The 22,075-nt window shown below is 39.6% G+C and overlaps 1 protein-coding gene across 1 annotated transcript; it reads left to right on the forward strand.

The window, feature by feature from the left end:
• The first annotated feature begins 9,990 nt into the window (after nucleotides 1-9,990).
• On the forward strand, nucleotides 9,991-20,808 carry LOC102794049 (SIM bHLH transcription factor 1a). The gene is made up of 12 exons (XM_006792519.3): nucleotides 9,991-10,212; nucleotides 10,854-11,339; nucleotides 13,024-13,106; nucleotides 13,226-13,315; nucleotides 13,543-13,651; nucleotides 13,948-14,033; nucleotides 14,431-14,630; nucleotides 14,878-14,984; nucleotides 15,194-15,341; nucleotides 17,725-17,881; nucleotides 17,977-18,364; nucleotides 18,738-20,808. The coding sequence occupies exons 2-12, from the start codon at nucleotides 11,165-11,167 to the stop codon at nucleotides 19,478-19,480; spliced, it is 2,286 nt and encodes a 761-aa protein (XP_006792582.1). The 5' UTR covers nucleotides 9,991-10,212; nucleotides 10,854-11,164; the 3' UTR covers nucleotides 19,481-20,808.
• The last annotated feature ends 1,267 nt before the right edge of the window (nucleotides 20,809-22,075 follow it).

Here is a 22,075-nt window from a genome sequence, read left to right on the forward strand (position 1 = left end):
TATAATTTAAAGTCTCATTTGGTGACTTTTTGCATGGTTTTCTTTCTGAAACAACTGCATTCACAATTCTTGTAAATCACTTTTCAATTTTTTGTGCTTGTTTGCTTCTATTGTTTGGCAGCAAATGCTGGTGTTGGCAAAGATATTCATCTATTCCAGACAAAAATCTGATATTTTAATGAATAAAGAACATTTGCAAGGCTGTCTATGAACAAAATCAAAGTAAAAAGAACGATTCCCAGTTGGCATATACAAGTAGTGCTCTTAAAAAAAACAAACATTTTAACTTTGACATTGACTCCAGCAACACATTAACTGTCTGAAACCAGTTAATTATTATAATTTCTCCCTGCTGTATACCCGATTATCACAGCTTTGTGGTGTGAGGTCAAAGCACACAAAATAATTTTGCATAATTGTTGTTTAATAGTGCTAATTAACACAAGCTTGAAAAATACCTGGATGTCACCAGTGAATAGACACATTAGGGGCTAAGAGATCCTTACAGTTCTCCCAATGCTCTGTGCAGGCTGCAACTGTATAAAAAAAATACATATATCAATATATAAATATCATAATAACAGTTATGTTGAAACGAAATAAAACAAAATAGCACTCCAACTCTTTTAATACCCGAACTGCATGGTTAACAGCACGTCTTCACAAATTGTTGCTTTACTTCACTGCTTTAAATGTCTGTGTAATGTTTTGTCCTACTCCACCGTCCATGCTTTCATGGTGTAACCGTCTAGACGCGAGGACACTTAAAACGTGTGCATGTGGCTCTGAAAACTTTCACTGCCTCATGTGCAATGGCTCTAATTCAGCACCCAGCTTGATTCGCTTGGGGTTGCAAGTAATGACCCGTGACCAGGAGGTGTTTTAACTTGTGGTTTGTAAATCAATATTACATTAAAAGGACCTGCTTTTATGTCTCTCACAACTCTCCAGCTCATGTTTTATAGTCTTTGTGGTGTTTAGTGCTAAAGCTAACCTCTTAGGTAAAGCTTTCAGTTTCATAGATGAAAAAGATTGGTGTGGATGTTTCGCAGATTTGATTTCACTTTGTGCAACTGGATATTATCAGCCAGCAATGCCATAAAACAGAGAAAGACGATTTGTTATATTTGAGTATGCGCGCCATTTACATGCTTTGCTTCCTTTTCGCTCATAACATCCTGGAAGTACGTTACTTTGAGAAATGTCCTGCCCGGCTATGATCCTGAGGTCTTGCCCTAATAATTTTTTATCCTCCGTCTTTCAGGGATGAGCCCACATCTGTCTCCGGTCACTATTTACACGCTCTTTCACCATAAAGTACTCCAAGTCACACATGTACCCAAAGACAAACACACACGCACACACACACATCCTCCTTCTATCTCATGCCTAATTCAAACCTCCCTTATGAGTCCCTTGACAGATCCACACAGAGTCAGCTCAACACATGCACACAGACATTCAATCACTGGAAAGCAGCGCAGGCCACATATAAATCCATCTAGTAAAGCATCTTCCAGACCGTTCCCAATGCGAATGAGATGTCCCAAAGCCTTTTGGTGTTATCTGGCCTCTGCAAAGGCAATAATGTGATCTATACCCTCTAATTGTTGCAGGGGGAGGTTTTAAAAGCACATTCTGGATAGGCTAAAAGGACAAATAAATCCTACAGCTTGCGGTTTGCTTATAAATCCTCACATTCTATCCTGTTTCCTGGATTGCAATCTTGCTGCAGGATAAGGACAACTTTGAAGATAACTCTTTGTGGCTTCTTTATAGGACAAAAAAACCTATATTTACATTTCACGAAGGACTGCACAATGAACATCAAAAAGCATAATTTTGCAGAATACAAAGCGTAAGAATTCACAAGTGCTGTTTGACCTCTGTCTGAACGGCTGGCAATTATTTATTAGGTTTCCCTCTTGCTTTCTCGCTTTCTTAATGTCAGTATAGAATATGTAGCTCCCTATCAAGTCTGACCAGTCTGGGCAGGTCTGGCGTTCGTGTCTGCTCTCTACAATAGCTGGTTAGCCATGTCTGACATCTGTGGCACCCCACGGTCAGGTTGAATGCAAGGTTGAATAATGTACCAGAGCTACTCGGCTGCAGGAGCCACTCTGCTCTGCCTCTTCTGGTTTCTGAATCTGTGACGTATTGAAATCACCGAAACACAAATTTTCTCAAAGCTCACCTATGAAAAAACTATTTGGTAATCAAAGCAGACATAATTAATGTGTAACATTAACACTGAAACAGTCACATGTGCGGTGAGACGCTACTACTCAGATCTAGATCTTCTTTGCTATATGAGGTGCATCTTTTGAATACTTTGCTAGAATTGTAGTGTTTCGGTTCACTCTTATGGTAAACATTAGCATTGTTTTTGATAACAGGAAACAGCTGTTAAAAGAAAAAAAACTCTATAAGCAGACGGCAAAAGTAAGTGTCAGAGTATATGTAAACAAAGTAGTGCATCTGTCACTCTCAGAGCTTTGTGAAGTTGGGCTTAAATTCATCAGGTGGCAAGAAACAACATGCTAATTTTGAGCCTTACTTACTGAAGATAGGCAGCTTTTAGTTGTGGAAGTTTATGGTGTCAGAAGATCATATGCAAAAGGTGGGACTGTCTTACAATGTAAAGCATATGACACCATGCTGCTTCACTGTCAGTCTGGAAGAATCATTTCCATCTTTCCCTCCACCACAGGGTGCTGACCTCAAGCTGACCTCCGAACCAGCGGCTGGGGTGTTAATGTTCACCCTTGCTAGGGTCACATCCAGCATGTTTATTTTATGACATGGTAGAGGGGACCTCAGAAGGGAGTGTGGCCTCAGCACATTGACCCCCAAGCACATTACAAAGGAGGCTACTGAGCTGTAAAGGCTGTGTTCTTATGCCCAATCATGTAGTTTAACTGGTCTGGGCCAGAGCAGCAGAGGACTTCTGTCTAGTGCAGTAGCATGATAATAAAAAGCCCTTAAGAATGCTCAGGTGAATCAAATAAATTCAGTCTTATGATGTAAAATGAATAAAAGTGCCCACTAGGTTGTACTGAACATGACTCACCTCTTGTAAAAGAAAAAAAAAACTTACAGACTTTCTATTTTTATTTTCATTTTATTTAATAGAGGGGTTGCTTAAAAACAAAATCCCTATTTTTTTTTTATCCATAATTTTTGCTATGGCTATAACACAGAATGAAGAATTCAGTGTGTAATTTCTGTTGAAGATTCGGTTCAGCACATTTAAATGCAATTCAAATATTTATTGTCCGGTATAAAAATTTGGTTTGCAAGCAGGGTTAAAAAAAACAGAACAAACCACCATATTTTATACTATGCAAACATGCATCAAAGACAGCAGGGACTGCTGAGGTATGCACCAGTGCTGCTTTGCATTTGTTGTCATGCTGTGAGAAGAAATCAAAAGAAAAGAAAGACTAGAAATGTCATCGCTGATTGCAGAAAGCTGACTGTACGCTTTCCTTTCGCGCAAGCTTCAACGTCAGAATCCCACCTGTAGCAAAATGTTTCCTTAAATGTACATTTGCATTTGTTTGAACATGAATGTAAGGCTGTGTGCCTGCACGAGTGCCAGCTACGTGCACGCATCACTCAGGAGAGAATCCTTTGGCCATATTTCCAATTCTGCTCAATTTCAGCAAGAATCTCAGTAATCCCACTGAAGAGCTGCAGTTCTCCCACAGTGACATCCCATAATGGCACTAACACCAGAGTGGTGGGCACCCAGTTACGACTCCCAGGCTCCATTCGGTGCACGTTCCCAATCTCCCAACCTGTCTGTATGCAAACAGAGCCCCCTCAGAGGAGAAAACTGATCTGGCAGCCTTTCACTGAGCCCTGTGTAGACATATTTAATGCCTCAATAACCACTGCTTAAGACAGAGTGATGAACGCCAGGGGCTTTCATTACCCCGAGAGGTTTTTTTTCCCTGTGTCTGTGTATGTGCGTGTGTGTGTGTGAGAGAGAAAGAGTGTGTAGCTAAATAAATGTTTTGCCTTCATTTACTGATTGAGAAATTCAAGCTGCTTTTGTTTAAGGAAAAAAAAATACAAATGGCACTGCCTTTGATGTACCAGAACCATATGTCTTGCTGATGAATTAGCACAACTAACCCGATAAAGCTGCTACTAATCTGTCTTTCTGCATTACAAATTTACTCTGCGCTTAACATTTTACAGGTTGCAGACAGCAGATACACGAGTGAAGGCTCAGGCCTTGTGCAAGATAATCAAGAAAGAAAACTGAAGCAGATTCAAAATTTGAGATCGTGTGAATTTTGATTGGGATAAAAATAGAATGTGCTTGTTAAGTGAAGTTATTCAACCACCTAAGGGCTTTTTTCCATGTGGCGTCAGTGTCAGGGAGGTGTAGAGGCAGGCAGTTAAATTCGGTGAGCTGTGTCACAGCATCAGAGCTGCAGCTTATTCATTCCTCGCATGCAGCATGTGCACACTGTGAGGCAAAGCAGGCGCGTTCCCTTAGGTACAGTTCCTGCACAAAAACAAATATAGATTCATATGAATGCAAACTACTGAAAGCCAATTCAATTCAGGTTTATTTATATAGTGTCAAACCACAACAACAGTTGCCTCGAGGCACTTTATACTGTAAGGTAAAGACCCTACAGTATTTGGGAGATAACTCCAACAATCCAATGACCCCCTATGAGCAAGCACTTTGCGAGGGTGGGAAGGAAAAACTCCCTTTTAACAGGAAAAAACCTGCAGCAGAAACAGGCTCAGGGAGGGGCGGTCGTCTGCCGCAACTGGTTAGGAGATGACGACCAGGGGGGAAAAGACAAAGAGAGAGCGCATAGAGAGACAGGACAAAAAACAGACTAAGGGACAGAGAAGAAAATTGTAATGGCATGCTGCAGTGGTATACTGTAGAAACACATGGGGAGTGACAAGAGGTGAGTGGAGAAGAAGAAGTGATGCTTACCTGAGCCTTTGGTCTCAATGTGCTCCATGGAGCTGAAGCATGTGATTAGGCAGCCCAGTCCCAGAGAGTCTAGGAGATGTTTGTCCTTCTTTAATCTGATGAAAGGTGGAGATCCTTTGTTGTAATTCAACATAGCCTAGCCATCAAGCTAAGAACAAAAATTTAAAAAAAAGTTAAGTTGCTTCACAGACTGTCTCATAGTCAAATTACTAATTTCCCAGTTTTAACAGTTTAATAAAAACACAATAGTTTAATAAAAAAGCTTAAAGAAGTGTTCAGAACTGATTAAAAAAGGTAGTAAAATTAACTTTTGCCAAAACTTAGTAAAACAATAAATCCAGAACCTGCTGCCAAGAGAACGCCAAAACAAAGATAGCATACGCACAGATAAGATGGAGATAGGGCAAAACGATGGGAAAGCATAGCTCCCATAAGACAGAATGGAATAATTTGTTTATTTATTCTATAAAGAAAGTTGTTTTCATTTAGATCAAATCCTAGTCACACTCCATTAGCTCCATCTGTGGGTTGTTTCTGTTTTTCTTCCACTTTGGCAATGATGACAAGAACGCCCAAGAGGAAAGTCTTTCTTTCCCCAGACACTCATCACCTAGAGAAAGAGAGTGAGAGCTCATGGAAGGATCAATGTGTCTGCACAGGAAACTGTGTAATGTTAATCACAACTTTAATTTGGGCTGAATTAGCATTTTGATGAACTTGTGGGGCTGACTCGTGTACTCTGAGCACCTTCAAATGCAACACGCACGGAGGAAATGGCAGTATGGTTAATTAACGCTCGCACGCAGCAGATGGGCTCAGTGAAGGGCCTGGCAGAAAGAGACACAGAGAGGGAGAATTGATCAGAAAAAGTCACTGTTAATGGGAGAAAAAGAATCAAATATAAAATTTGCCACCATCTATCTCCAAATAAAATGGCTGCTTCAGAACCAACAGCTAGAGATGGTGGGGAGTACTAAATAACATTTCAGTCTTTTAAGGAAAACAGAACACAAAGAGTCAGTAATAGCTTACAGAAAACACAACTGGCAAATCTTGGTCAAACATGCAGCCTGTTTACATATGCCCAGCCGTTTCAATCTCTGAGCACAGAGTGTAACTCAACATGGTGCCCAAGTCTCATTGCCTTGCACTCATTCTGTGAAGTCTTTTACTAACACATTTAGAATTGACTATTTTGAGCTCTCCTTTTTCTTTTTAACGTCTCGTTGCCATGCTTCCTATTTCTTATCGGTTTCATATAATTTCCTGAATTTTCTTTGTATTTTTTTTTTATGTCTCCCACAAATAGACGTTAGCTCTTCTATCATTTTCATTCCCTATAAATAATCCAAACTCTGGCTCTACGGTGTCAATTATATATCAATCAAACTGCTGTGCATGGGAGAAATGTGTAAGTTACAGTTGTTGTTAGCATAAAGCTGCTATTAGATTGCTAGGTTCTGAATGATAATTTGTTGGAGTTTCGAATGTTTAAACGAGCATTTTTAAAAAATATTATTGTAGATTATTTTTCGAGGCAAACATTTTAGATATTTTTGACTGGTGTAAACTTTTAGGTTCATATTGTTTTGAAAATACTGTCTATCTACACAATTACCATTCATTTAAAGAGAAATTACAACATTTAAAACTCAAGACTAAGCAACGTTTTGACCAAATTAAAATTAATGAATTCATTTTCTCCTGGTGGTTACTAACTGTTTGTCTTCCAGGTTTGATTTAGGTTATTTTCTCGCTTGATTTGAAAATCAATTTTCAGAAAGCTGTTAAAAGGAAGAAAAAAAATGTCCCCAGTGAAATCCATCTATTATCCAGAGCAGTTAGTTTTTCTCAGAAGATATGTTGATGTAAATCTGAAGACTTTTAAGGAGCATGCCAAAGTGTATTTTCAGGGTGGTCGTGGGGGTAGGGGGGCAGATAACCACACCTACAGCCAATTTGGAATAACCTAACCCCACAAACTGCATGTCTTTCCACTGTGGGAAGAAGTATCTGTAGATAATGCATGCAAACAACACAGAATGGCCCTGGCCAGATGGTGGATTTGAATCCAGGACCTGCCTTTATATAAACTATATCACATCATACATATGAAACCTTATTAACCTAAGAAGCTCTGTATCACATAATATAAAGTCTTTCCTTCTTCATCATAAATATTTGTGTATAAATATTGGAACTTTTTTCTCAAAGTAATGAGTTGTGTTTTCATAACTTTGACTTGTAATCCAATAAAAAGTAATAAAATATTCTAAATAATAATACATAAATATCATGTCAGTAATTACTATGTGAATTCATTTTTTGTCAGTTGACAAAAACAGGCTTCTATACCAAAAGCATCTGTGCAAACTTTAGTAAATTGTCTCAATAGATGTCACTTGGGTCAGGATTGGTTGTGATAAAGTAGATTATATTGAACAGATAGTGGAGGATCGCATGGTAAATCTACCTGCATGGCTACAGGTATCTCAAGAGCTGAGTGAGAGAGTGCTTTGCATTGACAATCGTTTATGACGCCCTACTCAAAAACTGATCCCGATCGTGAAAGTGAAACTGTTCTCAGTGTCAACAGATTTGACTACATGAAATGAAGCACCAAAGCCCTCACTGAGAAACACTGACAGGTAGCACTTGTCTAGTCACCTTCTTCCCACCTTTTCCTGGAATCCTTTTTCCAAAACAACCTTCACTAACCTGCCCTCCCTCTCTCAGTTTTTTTTTTCTGCAGTGGAGAACTTCAGGCCTGGCTTCCCACAGAGAAGAATGATTTGTAAAATCACAATAAAAATGGAAAGGCGAGTGAGACTTGGGTGGCAGTAGGGAGGGGTTGGAAGGACAGCGAAGCGAGATCCCCTGTTGTGATGGCCTGTGGTGGGGCATTAACAGGATGTCCAGGCTGGGTAAATCTTCTACCAGCCGCTCAGAACTCATACACTCGGAGAAATTCCCAATCCCTGACAGGTTGTCACTGCAGAGGAGCATACAGAGAGGTGCCTTGTGTTTGATTTATAGAATATTTTTTGAATGTTTTCAGTTTGTGACAATGTGTTTAAACACCAAATTAGACAACTGTGGAATTCACATAATTTCCATGGAAGTGTGAAGAGATTACACCATGGTGATCTCTGTCCTTTGGATGATATCCAAATAATGGGGGAAAAAATGAAAAGACAATGATGGGGGTATTTTGAAGGAACGCCTCATTTTTATTATTATAAGATGGACAGGATGCAGTGAAATGGTGTTTAGTTTAAAGAGATGCGCCATAATGAGAGGGAAATAGAATAGGTATGGCCTTGTAGGGATGATAATGAGATCGGGAGAAGCCAGGTAGATAGAAACACCATCCTCTGTTGTCACCCTCCAAGCACCCACTCACCCATCCCCACGCACAAAAGCAAGGAGACAGATATATCTGTTCCCAGGCAGCAGGAGAGTCTCCAATTACGGCAGGATGCAGCATCAATTTGAGGGCTAATTATGTGCGTAATGAGCTCACCGTCATGCGTCCGCGCCCCCGACACCGAGCCCGCTGCTCTAACCAACCTCCCCCCATCCACACGCTCCTTCCTTTCACACCCCCATCTCTCCTTCCTCCATGTGAGCGCTCGGTAACTAATTAAAAAACTACATGCGCCGCGGCGTCTTCATCTGATTCACACCATGGAAATTAATCCTCAGATAAACGTGTTTGACGGACACCCAACCACTGCACGAGCCCTGGACGCGTCGCACCGCTCTCTCAGCCGGGTGTAAACTGTTTTGTATCTGTCTTTTTGTCTTTTTTTTAAAAATAATAATAATAATAATAATCTTGCCTCTGAAATAACTCACGAAACAACTGGTTAATAGATCATAAATAACATCCAGTCCACTGGTTTATGTGCAAAAACTCGTACTCATGCAAAAGACTTACAATTTAGAATCTAGAGTACACGACTGACTACACCGAGGGACATGCGGACTTTGTTTATTTTTTTACTTTTTTGTAGCCGATGCCTGTGTTAATATTGCAAGTATACCTCTTAAAGCAGAGAACTAAAAAAAAATCTGCATCCGCAGGGAAACAATCCAACAGACAGCTAAGGGGAAATTAGTCAAAAACAAAACCTGAAGAGAGAGGGCAGAATTTAGCCTGTTGATTTAAATATAACTAAGAATATATTATATATCAAGAGCATTCCTATGATGCTAAAACAAAAAAAGGGTCGATGGTAAGAATGTGGGGTCTATTTATTAGACAGCGGGATGAGCACAAGCAGAACATCAAGTGATTCTGTCAAACAGCAATACCGTGATATTTGTTTATTGTTTTCTGCCGTGGCTCCCTGTATTGCTAACACCTAAAAGCTTTATTTATCTGCTGCACCCCCCCCCCCCCCCCCCACCCTCCCCAATCGAAATCCATATTGTGAAAAAATTTGACCACTGAATGAAAACAAATGCAGCCGGATTGGGAAAAAAAAATAAGAATATCTCCATTATTTTCTAAAAGAAATAATTGCAGTTCCTCTGAGTAAACTAACACCCGTATTGATTTTCATTGTCCCCCAAATTGCCCCATACATTCTGTTCTGTACCATCTAATGAAAGGTGTTTCGTGATTTGTGCAGCATAATTGTGGAAATAATGCATGTTCTTCCTGGAGGATTATTTTATTTTCTGTTGTTTTCCATCACCGAGTGAGAGTCTTTAAAGCTTTTAATTACCCTCTCACCTGTTAACATTCCCCTGCTATTTATGCAGGTTTATTTATTTATTTCAGCTTGATCCATGATCTGCAGGCTAATGACAAAAACACAACAGGATCACATTTAAGCTCACTTCGGGCACGGCCAAGTGCTACGCATACCTAAATCGTCGCCCACTGTAAGTGTCCAATCGCGTAATGACTTGTAACGCTTCCACCCAATCACGAGGAAGCAAGAAAACAATGGGCGGGTCTCGAGCTGCTCCAGAGAGGGACATTGAGATAGTTGAGGAGAGGAGGTTTGCTGGGCATGAATGCCACTCGTTGCGTGTCCCTATAATTTGGAGAGGTGTATGCAGCGCACGGCCCGTTCGCCTTTCCAGGTGGAAATCCAGGAGGAGCTGAGAACAATTTTAACTGGGAGGACTGGTGAACCCGGTTCAGGACAGGTGAAATTCCCAGCAGGCTGCTTTGAGACTCAGGATCGATTCAGATGTAGGGAAATACCCAACAGCGTATCTCTGCTCGGGTAGGAACGCTACAAATACATGCATCTAAACAAATCTGAAAACTAATGATCCTTTTAATATGTTTTTAAACTTTCTTTAAAGAAGTAAACGAGGGAAAAAAATCGAGCACCGAGTTGTCTCTGCCAACGCAGTTGCACACGTTTCAGGAATTGTGTTGGGTCAAATGTCATTTCCTCGATACTCCTTCAGGGATCAGCAGCGTAACGGCTTGTTTTATTACTCCCAAAATAATAACAGAAAATGCAACGTGCAGAATTAGTTTACTGCATCTTACCGTTAGATTTTTTTAATGTTATGATCTAGTTGCGGTCAGTACAGATATCTCTGTTGAGCAGCTGTTTACCAAAATCTTGTCATCTTTTCAGAAAATTAAACCACATACACGTAATGTAATAGCGTCGCGTTCATATTGCATTATTTTTTTCTGTATTGTTTATATCATGTTTTTCAGAGGTTGTTGTTGTTTTTGTTTGTGATACTGTGGCCTGGCTCTAGATCTGTTAAAAACATAAATCTGACTTCGACTGATGATTGACGTATACGATTTTTTTTGCTGTTATTCCAGAGTCACCTCTATGTGCAATGCAAGCCTTCCTCAGGCAAACAACACAGTTATTCACACTCATTCTTTGTTTTGCAGGTCATGGATGAAGGCCAGTGGCTACACCGAGGAGGTTTAACTACAACCAGTTGAATTATCACAGACTCAGATCACTCATTTGAGAGATCACAGGGATATTCCCACCCTTTGGATTCATCTTGTCATACAAAAAAAAAAAAACAACAACCCAAAAAACAACAACGACAACAACAACAACAAAAACATTTTTTTTTTGCAGTTGAAAAAAATATACAATGAAAAACGAAGCAAAGCGGGAGGAGTCGGTCATACTGCTGATTTGAACGAGCGAACCATCCGACAAGTTAAGGATATAAAGAAAAGGCGCCGACATGAAGGAGAAATCCAAAACGGCTGCAAGGACTAGACGGGAAAAGGAAAACAGTGAATTCTATGAACTGGCTAAAATGTTGCCTTTACCGTCGGCCATCACATCCCAGTTAGACAAAGCCTCCATAATAAGACTGACAACAAGTTACCTGAAGATGAGAATTGTTTTCCCCCAGGGTGAGCACCTAGCCAACGTGCACTCTCCACTGCTTATTTATTTATTTATTTATTTATTTGTGTTGGATTTTTTTTTTATCTACACGTTTTTGCGATCTTTTCATTAACTTTATTTCATTAACTAAAAATTATTTTATCTCTTCATTGATCAACTTATCTGCAGAATTTTAGAATGAAGGGAAACGCATGGGGAGTGAGAGGAGATTTTTTACTAATATAGTAATATAATAGTAATATAGTAAACTGGAATTACTTCTACACAACCTAATATTATTATATTTTAGGAAAAAATAAATAAACATGACTACTTTAAAAATCTGCATATTTTTAGGATTGTCACTCGGTCGGTTAGTGCAAAAAAGGAGAGAGAGAGAGAACGAAATAAGGATACTTCTGTTAGTCTGTTAATAATTAACAGATTAAACACATAAAACTTAGTGTTCAGTATAAGTTAGAAAGTAGGGTGTAATTAGAACACACAGGTTCTCTTCAAGTCCTACAGAAACGTTACAGGAATATTCCCACAATTCCTCGTGGGTCGTCAGGGAGTCTGTTCAGATGCTTTATGATGATTTTTAATTCCGTATAACCTAATGAGACGATCTGCCAACGTCTCTGCAGGTCCACTAGTCTGCGTGACTGAGAGGAAGAGTCGCCAATTAGAAAAAGCACCTGCAAGGCTTATAATCACCTAAAGCACATATAATCTTACCCAGCTTCTGCGGTGTGATAACAAAATGCTGGATGCAAAATGTCTCCCAAATACCCAGATCGCGTTTTTCTTTTTAATCTTTTCATTGTTTGATGGAAGCAGCTTAAAAAATAAAATGAAAAGAAAGATAGAACATGTACACACACACACACACACACACACACACACACACACACACACACACACACACACATAGATAGATCTATCTATCTATAGATAGATAGATAGATAGATAGATAGATAGATAGATAGATAGATAGATATGTAAAGAAAAAAAATTAACACAGCCCCTCATCTGGTAGATTGATGTTAGTCTGCATGTTCCACCGACACCGTAGACCTATTTTCATTTTCATTTACACATTTACAGCAGGGGAGACGGGCACCTAATTTACTTATAATACCCAAGCTCCACGAAATTTCTGATGGAACTGAATAAATTTGATGAGTAGCACAAGATAGCATCCAGGCTATCGTGGGATATACCAAGCAAAAATCCACAAATGAACATTTTTTTGTCACATTTTAGGGAGGAAAAAAAACATCATCATCATCAACAACAACAACAACAGCAACAACAATAACGACAACAATAATAATAATAAAAATAATAATAATAATAACACCTCTGCACGTGTGGGTTTGTGCCTCCAGGGAGACTGTACAGCATGCAGGAAGGGACAAATTTTCAGTACTGTGGAGAGGAATAAATGTTTTAACTGTAAATTGGCCCTTTAAATAGGAGCTCCTAGCTTCTTGATTTCTGTGTGTGTGTGTGTGTGTCCTACTTTTTCCTTTATGCTAAACGAATAATAATAATAATAATAATAATAATAATAATAATAATAATAATAATAATAATAATAATAATAATAATAATTTAAGCTCAACTAAAAAAAAATACTATATATATTTCTATTTAATTTCAAAGTCATGCAGCAGCCAAACACCGTTATTTCGCTCTCTCTCCAGGTCTGGGTGAAGCTTGGGGTCACTCAAGTCGAACGAGATCCTTGGACAACATTGGACGAGAGCTGGGATCTCATTTACTGCAGGTATTTAGGCTGTTATTAATATTATTAAAGGTACTGATGTGCAGCCAAAGAACATTGTCGACCCGGGCTTGTGAATTAACACGGAGAAGTGACGGCAGCCTGTCGTTTATTATTTGCAGACGTTGGACGGATTCATCTTCGTCGTGGCCCCAGATGGGAAGATAATGTACATTTCAGAGACAGCGTCGGTCCATTTAGGACTGTCTCAGGTTCGTTTCTGTGATCATTATATATATATATATATATATATATATATATATATATATATATATATATATATATATATATATATTTCCTTTCAGACGTTTTTTTTTTCCTCCGTATTTGTTATTCATAAAGCATCGTCTGAAAATGAACGCGATAACCATGCGCAGATAAAAATACATCATCCACCAGGAAGCTTTTACCCGTTAATTACCTGAGTTATTCTCAACAGGTAGAGTTGACTGGGAACAGTATTTATGAATATGTCCATCCTGCCGACCACGATGAGATGACAGCTGTCCTCACCCCACATCAGCCCTATCACACACATTTCGTGCAAGGTACAGAACGACGCCTTCAGGCTCCACATATGCATATGTTATGTCATTTAGCATTTTCTATTTAATCATAGTGTTGCACTGTGTAGTGTCAGCATAATTAGCATATGATAAAAAAAATGCAAAGAACGCGCGTAATATACGCGGATGGAATTTACGCAATAGCTTGCGCCTGTGCCGGTGTTTCTTCCTTGCAGGATACATTTTAACGCCGTAAAACCCTATTATATTATTTTTCAATTATTATTGTTGTTATTATTATACGAGAATTTAATAGCAAAGTGTTTGACCTCTTTCAGAATATGAAGTGGAACGCTCTTTCTTTTTGCGGATGAAATGTGTGCTGGCAAAAAGAAACGCGGGGCTTACCAGTGGTGGATACAAGGTAGGCAGCGCTAGTAAACAAAGAGTGTCTTGTTCTTTTTATTTATTAACAATAACGATAATGGTATTATAAAAATTATTTCACATTAATAAATATAAGAAGTGAATAAGAAAAAATGGTCACCAATATTAAAATTACTTTATACCTTTTTTTCTAACCAGGAAAAGTTTTAGCTTATTCGTGCAGTTTAATGTAATTGTGCCAGGCTGTTCCAACAGTTCTATTATCATCTGATTATATTGTATTTTGATATAAATTACACTATGCTGCCTGCTTCTGAAATGCATCACATAAATCATAAAGCTGACTACTGTTCTTATGAAATGGAATTTTAAGAAATTTCATTATTAAATGTAATTTGTGATTTAGCTATTATCTTGTATATGCTTTATGATAGGTGATCCACTGCAGTGGCTACCTGAAGATCCGTCAGTACAGTTTGGACATGTCACCTTTTGAAGGATGCTACCAGAATGTGGGCTTGGTGGCTGTCGGTCACTCTCTGCCTCCCAGCGCCGTGACTGAGATCAAACTGCACAGTAACATGTTCATGTTCAGAGCCAGCTTGGACATGAAGCTAATCTTCCTGGACTCCAGGTACTAATCAAGACTTTGTTCTATGTGTTGTATTCTTTTCCCTTTAGGTGTTTTTGAGTTTGTTTCTATTTTAATTGTACTGTGTGGTTGGCAAACGTTGTGTGAAGTCTATGCATTTTTCATTAGGAAAGGGAAGCAAGTTAAAAAAGAAGCTCCTGGAGCTAAAATTGCCTGTGAAAACCGAAGCACAGAAAAATGAAATATCCCTGAATTAGCTGCTTATTTTAACTCCTGAATTTCTCCCCAGGGTAGCTGAGCTGACAGGTTATGAGCCCCAGGACCTCATTGAGAAAACGCTGTACCATCATGTCCACAGCTGTGACATCTTCCACCTCCGCTGTGCACACCACCTCTGTGAGTTACAAGTGTGTTCATTTATGCTTTTACAACAGGCAGCTTGACCTTCTCTTGTTATGCAGCAACTGCTCAGGCAACCTGCTGCAGCCACCATGTGCAGGCAATCACACGTCTCCCACACGCACGCACACACACAAAAAAGAAAACGTGCAACTTGTTAAACATGTTAATCTCTGCTGTCTGTGTGTTTCTTTTATCTCCTGCAGTGCTGGTAAAAGGCCAAGTCACAACTAAGTACTATCGGTTCCTTGCCAAACACGGCGGCTGGGTCTGGGTCCAAAGTTATGCCACTATCGTCCACAATAGCCGATCCTCAAGGCCTCACTGTATCGTCAGCGTCAACTATGTCCTCACGTAAGTGTAAATAACGATTTCCATCCTAAAATCAGCGGGAAACTTTTGTTTTAACAGATACTTCATAATTGATTTCAAAAATAATTTAAAAAGTATGCTCTTTTGAGACAGTTAAATCTATAATTTGTGCTGATGGCTGCAATTATACTGTAGCTGCACAGTCATTGTAAAACAAGGTTGCAGCACTACTCCGGTCTAAATAAGAATGCCCTTTTAATAGAGATGGCACTGTGGGAATAACACTGAATATTTTACTTGTATAATCATATCATGCACTCTTATGATCTGTACTTGAAGCTCACTCTGTGATACGATGGGTCTTTTTCTCCTGGAGAAATCCTTCTCTTTATCCCTCCGTAGTCTCTCTGTACAAATCCACCAAATACAGAGGTTGCAGGACTCAGGCAGCTGTGTGTTATGAGAGAACAAAGCACACTAAGGCCCTTTGAGACAGCAAGACAAACATCAGGGTTCAACCCCATCAAAAACCTCTACTGCCACCATCGATCTGCAGTCTAAGGAAAGCAAAATCGATCAAACGGTGAACTAGGAATCAATAGCTATCTCATAGCTGTAGCACATGTTGGATCTTCCTTGTTTGGTTGATCCACATGTCGTTTTTTCCTGTGTGTGTGTAAGTGCATGTGATGGAGAGTTTGCGCAAGTCTGTACGTGCATGTATGCATATGGCTGCACTCCACCTATTGATTTCTTCAATGCAGTAAGGCGAAAACAAAGTAACTACATTAAAATGACAGAGAATTTCCAAGTGAATAATCAAGTCCAACACAGAAGTATCTGAAAGTCCAAGAGGCAAAAGTGGAAAAAAACAAACAGCTTTACTTAAAAAAAACCCAGCAATTCAATCACCTTGGCATGGCAGCATTTCAGCCCAACAAGAATCCATTAATAAATTATGTTTGGAAGTTGGCTGGTGGCATATTTCAGACGTGAGGTGCTCTGACATTGACCCCTGAGGTGGAATTCGGCTAACACAGCTGAGTTTGCACAAAGGCCCAACATTATTGGCTCAGACATAAGTCAGCCAGGGCATAGATAGGATGCACAACCGGCTACCATAACTATACCTGCAAGAGCAAATAACACTCAGACTGTGCACTGGCTATCCAAACATAGCCTTTCGCCTGCAGTGTTGTACATAAGGAATGGGTCATATTTAGAGTCATATTGAAGAGGCTGGCTGTACAGGGTCAGGGATGGGCCACAAGGTTTAAAATGCCAGACAGCTGCTATTACATACTGTTGATGTGATAAGTTAAGAATAGGCTCATGTTTGCTGAACACTTGACACAGGAGCCTTTTTCACTCCCTCGACGGTGACAATTGCATTGAGTTCAGCCGCAGTACAGTGGGTTAAAATGTCAAAGATGGCACACAAGTTGCATGTTTGAAATCTGCAACATTCAAAAGTAAATAAAAAAAAAAAACTGGGTACATTTAGAGGAAATTGATTGCATAGATAATACTAGATATACTTATAAGTATAAATATGTTTCTGGTGTGTGTTTACTCTCGGTGCATTCTTTCCACATTCTGGTAATGTTTGTGGTTAAAAAAAGAAAAAGAAAAAAGAATGATTAACGTTTTTTCTAGGTGTTTGTTAATAATCTCAGAAGCTGAGAGCTTATAATCTTAAAGTTCCCTTATATACTGTATTCACTTAAAGTTGTGCTTAAATCTTTTTTATAAAGCCTGACTCAATCTAAGTCTGACCATCTATCTATATTCAACATTAGCCAAGGAGTGTGCTTTAGACTAATTAGTAATTATGCTTCTCGAGCAATGCTAAAATCAAGATGGTCAGAAAGAGAACACGATCCAAGTATATATGATGAAAATAGCCTACAGGTTTGGGGAATTCTGGATTAACTACAGAAACACGAGCTAGCTTGAAAGTAAAACTAGGTCAAAAATGTTCTGTGTGTTTGTGTGGGTCACTGAGAAGAAGCTCCTCAGTAACCTGCAGCTCATAGTGCATAAAATAATTTGAACCCACAGCAAAGTTCAAAGATGCATGCATGTTAAAAGAAAGCTAGGGATCCGAGGTGATCTCTGAGGTTGTACATGCTAACATCAGCATTCTAGGGTACTCGCAGTAATAGTACTAACATGATGTCAGCGCTAAAAAGAAAACCTCATGGTGAGTGGTGATGAATTTGGTTTTGGTGGCGCTTGGTGGTGATAAATAAGTAAAGGGATCACTTGGCAGAGTCCTGTGGAGCCCATGAATTTCATAGCAATTCGCTGTTATAGATATGTTATTCTGAGCATGATCTTGCAAGACTATAAAAACATCACAAAATGGAAGTTTAAGTTAAACTATTTTGTTTATCTCTAACATGCATTTTATGTGTTTTAAAAGAGACACTGAGTATAAAGGAATGCAGCTGTCTTTGGATCAAATGAGCCCCAGCAAGCCAGCCTTTCCCTACGCTGACAGTCACAATGAAGAAAGAAAGAGCACCAAGTCACGTCTGACCCAGTCCAAGGCCAAAGCCAGAGTGTCACCCTACCCACAGGTAATTGTTTTTTTTAGAGCTAAGTCAATTAGGGAAGCTTGCTGTGGATTCAAATCAAAAACTCCCAGAACTGTGATTTTCTTGTTTCTGTCCAGCAATTTTCAGCTTTCAATCCAGAGCGTTCAGAGTCTGACCAAGACAGTCAGTGGGGAGGGAGCCCACTGACAGACTCTGCCTCTCCTCAGCTGTTGGATCCCAGCGAAGCTACGGAGGCTTCTTGTGCCTACAGATTGTATCCAGAATCGGGCTCCCTGTGCTACGGCCTGGGTCTATCAGAAGAGGATCTTGCCCATGCCCAAACGCACCCTCACACCACCACCTGTGATCGTGTTCGATGCCAGAGTGGCCGCTACTTCCTGGGAACCCCCCAGTCGGGAAGAGAGATGTGGTGGGACACCACACGCTCCGTTCTCTCATTGCCAAAATTCTCAGTGGACAACAGCGAAGGCTACGAAATAACATCCTACCATGGCGCCATTCACGGTGAGGTGTTAGGGTTGAGACCACAACCATCTGTCTCTGAAAATAGTTCTGGCCTAGCTTCTCCTGGTAGCTGTTTTCCAAATGTTATTATGGGACATGCTAAGTTGTTTACACCGTCTCTTGCCAGTGTGCCGATTGCTACCATCTGTTCAAAAATTGCCCGCAACTGAAAGCCAAGTTATTTCACATTTCACATCCTCAAACAGCAAAAAACCCCACTGTGCTTCAGCCAAGACACCCAGTCAGACCATGATGCTATAATGATATATGCATTTAAGGCAGAATTTTGCCCATTAACCACATGAGCATTTTAACAATGTGATATTCATTTATTCTATTGTTATCAAATCTGACCACTGATTTGCATTTATAGGACGGGGCCACTGGGACGAAGACAGCGTAGTGAGTTCACCTGACGGAGGTGGGTCCACCAGTGATTCAGGTGAGCGTTACCACGGTGACCAATTCCAAGCGAGCCCTCGAGAGCCCAGCAAGATGGAGACCCTGATCCGTGCCACACAGCAAATGATCAAAGAGGAGGAGAGCCGTCTACAGCAACACAAGATGCCACTGGATGTCTCGGGCCTCACCAAAACTCACAGTCCCTGTTTCACCTCCTCCCTACCCCATCACTCTCAGCTTACTATGCCCAGCGTGGTATGCCGTGGCCCCGGAGCCCCCAGCATCGACCTCCTTACTGAACGCCTCCATCACCGAGACAGCATTAAAGTTCTTGGCCCCAATGAAAATGACGAAAACACGACGAGTCCTGCTTCTTTGTCTCGTCTCAGCAGCCCCAGCTCTGACGGAATCCCCAGATCAGGCCTCTCCCTCACCAAAGACTACATGCAGACAGATATGTCCCCACACCCTCAACAACCCCAGGGAAGTCCGCTGATCTATCCAGCACAGGAGAGGCAGCCACTGGACAGGCAGGCGGCATACGCCTTGACTGGGTACTCCCTTGAGCATCTGTATGATCCGGAGAGCTTGCGGAGTTACTCCAGCTTGGCCTGTGGAGGAGTGCAGTATGATGTGGCATCTCATGTGAGAGTGCAGGCTGAACAAATACAGGGACATAAAACCACCTCAGTTATCATAACCAATGGAAGCTGACGATATCGGGTGAAGATTGAGCCAGCTGTCTAAAAGAGGACGTTACCATCCGTAGTGAGGTTGTAGGCATGTGCAACCAGGTGCTCCACACAAAAGCTGAGACACTAATAAAAGGATACAAGGAACCTGTGTGGGGCTGACTTGCCCTTGGTGATCCATTCAGCACAACTTGTGTTTGTCAGGCCTTTCTCTTTTCTTTGTCATTAGAGAAGTTTTTTTCCCCAAGACTAAGAAACTGTTCAGGAACTGACTTTTTGCATACTGCCTGACAAATGGAGAAAGTTTGCTCCATTACATAATATAACAGAGTTGTCTTAATGGCAGTAAAGTAACTTTCCCTCCCCGCAAAGGCTGGTTAAACATCAATCCAGTGTTTCTATTCCAAACCTCTCATGCACCATTGGCCATGTTTGTTAATCTGACCTGTACATGATTTCCAAAGGCAGTAAGAAAATGTGTTGTTCCATAGCCGTTTCACCTGAAAACTCCAGAGCACAGACCATACTGTCTGACACGTGAAGTGCAACATGGAAAAGGCTATTGACTCCCTATTGTAAGATGTCAGTGTTTCCTGGTATTTATTTGTCAGTGAGCTGTTTTTTGTATGTGTCATTATTTTCTGTCCAAGTAGAATATTTCACTGGTGGCATTAAATTAGTTTTGGTGTTTGGATCACACCATTATTACATTATTTAAAAAAAAGAAAAAAGTGAAAAAACAGAAAGAGAAACATGCCTCTGATATGGAAAAGTGCAAAATATCCAGGTCAACTTGAAACTGGTTTATGGAATATGTGAAATGCCCTCATTTAGTTTGCGAAAAGATGTTTCCAAACTCACTCATTTTTAATCTTCCCATGCCCTCTAAATATAGGCATTGTATATTTACTTGCAGTTTTAGCTATTAATGCTTACATATCAGAGTATGATTTCTTCTGTTTTTACATCACTTAACTTTTACCTGACCTATTAGCATATGTAAAATATGCAGTAAAAGTTTTTAAATTCTGTTCCATGCGTTGTAAAAATAACCGTGGATTAAGGCCACAGGTTGTGGCTGTTTTTTGTTTGTTTGTTTGTTTGTTTTTTTAGAATTCTATGAAAACTTTTTCTGCAGACTTTTTTCTTAGAATTCTTTTTTTTTTCTTCTCAGAACTCTTGAAAAAGAAAATCTAATATTCTGACAGAATTCCGAGGGAAAAAAATGAAATCCTGGAGAAAAAAAGTCATATTGTCATTGTTTTCCCCAGTGGCCCTAATCCTCTTCCTTAATTTTTAATTGTTTTGATTTGTTATGAGTTGTATTGAATGCTTCAAACATATCTTAAATAAGTTGAAAGTCTTTAGTTTCTTATTTAATTTATGATGTAAATATCAAACAAGGAACTTTTTGAACTGGAAACGACAAAATTATTTATTAATTGGTTTAAAAAGTCCTTAAATCTGAATACAGTTGTAAACATATATCTTTTGTCGGTGTTTTGTTGTATCTGTCAAATCTGTTTTGAATGAACTCACACACAAACTCAAACATGCAGACACAAACACGATGCTGCTGCCTCAAAAAAAAAAAATAGATACAGAAATGTACTGATACATAGTAGATCATAATAGATTAATTGCTGTGTATTTTTTATGTGGCTTTCATCTTTGTTTTCTTCTAATATTTTAGAAAAAGAAAATAAGGAAAAAAATATAAAAGAATAAGTGCTGCTATTCTGTCTCCCTTTTCTTGCAATCACTGGAAGAGACCAAAAGTAATAATGTGAAAATATAAACTTATAAATCCTGAATTTTAGTTTTTAACCTAAATTTACTATAATAATCATAATACAAGGGTAGTATATTTTAAAGTAAATTACAACATCTGTATACCCGTTAAGAATCAATGTATATACATGTAGTGCAAAGACTCGGTTCACTGATGTGTTCAGACAACAATGAAGCTCTATTGCACACTTTGAATACCCGGTATCAGTCTTTGGCTACACTGACAATGTAGTTTTTCCATAAGATTCAATGACTGTAATGAAAAAAAGATTTGACTGATAATTATTCCAAACAGCTAGCATAAAAAAATCCTGAATACATCATTACAATGGTGAAGTAACTGCAGTTTGGAGCAGTTAAATTTGCACATTTAGCCTCTAACCTTTTCTCAGAGGTAATTCCTCTGTGGTGTATTTTAATGAATGTATGTTGTTTAAATGTAGTTGGAGAGGTTGCCTGCCTGTCTTTCTGTCTGTCTGAGCTGACAAAGGACCTGAACACAGCCTGGGCCTGAATGGAGAACTTCCATCAGTTACCGCTGACGTGACTAACTGATGGTCTGCCAGATATCAGTGGTGCTGTCGTTCCAAGAGGCAAAACCTTTATACCGCTTAGCTGCTGACATCATCAAGGTTTATGAACAGCGTGTGTGTGTGTGTGTGTGTGTGTATTTGTGTGAGTGAGCGTGTGTTTAGTGCTGAGATACGGCAATAATCAGAGGCCTTTTTTTCTCCTCCTGAATACTAGGAATTTTGCCTGATGTGCCCCGAAGGCTTTCACATGTAGAGTCGGTTACAAATGTGGCCAAACACTGGGCCTTTTGCCC

The sequence above is a fragment of the Neolamprologus brichardi genome, chromosome 15 (genome assembly GCF_056152115.1).
Source record: "Neolamprologus brichardi isolate AB-2024 chromosome 15, ASM5615211v1, whole genome shotgun sequence".
NCBI classification, from domain to species: domain Eukaryota; kingdom Metazoa; phylum Chordata; class Actinopteri; order Cichliformes; family Cichlidae; genus Neolamprologus; species Neolamprologus brichardi.

Excerpts from the sequence above, each read along its gene's own strand:
- LOC102794049 (XM_006792519.3), top strand. The coding sequence starts at position 11,165 with ATGAAGGAGAAATCCAAAACGGCTGCAAGGACTAGACGGGAAAAGGAA. Across the intron at positions 11,340-13,023 it reads GAGAATTGTTTTCCCCCAGG|GTCTGGGTGAAGCTTGGGGT; the intron begins GTGAGCACCTAG and ends CTCTCTCTCCAG. Across the intron at positions 14,034-14,430 it reads TTACCAGTGGTGGATACAAG|GTGATCCACTGCAGTGGCTA; the intron begins GTAGGCAGCGCT and ends GCTTTATGATAG.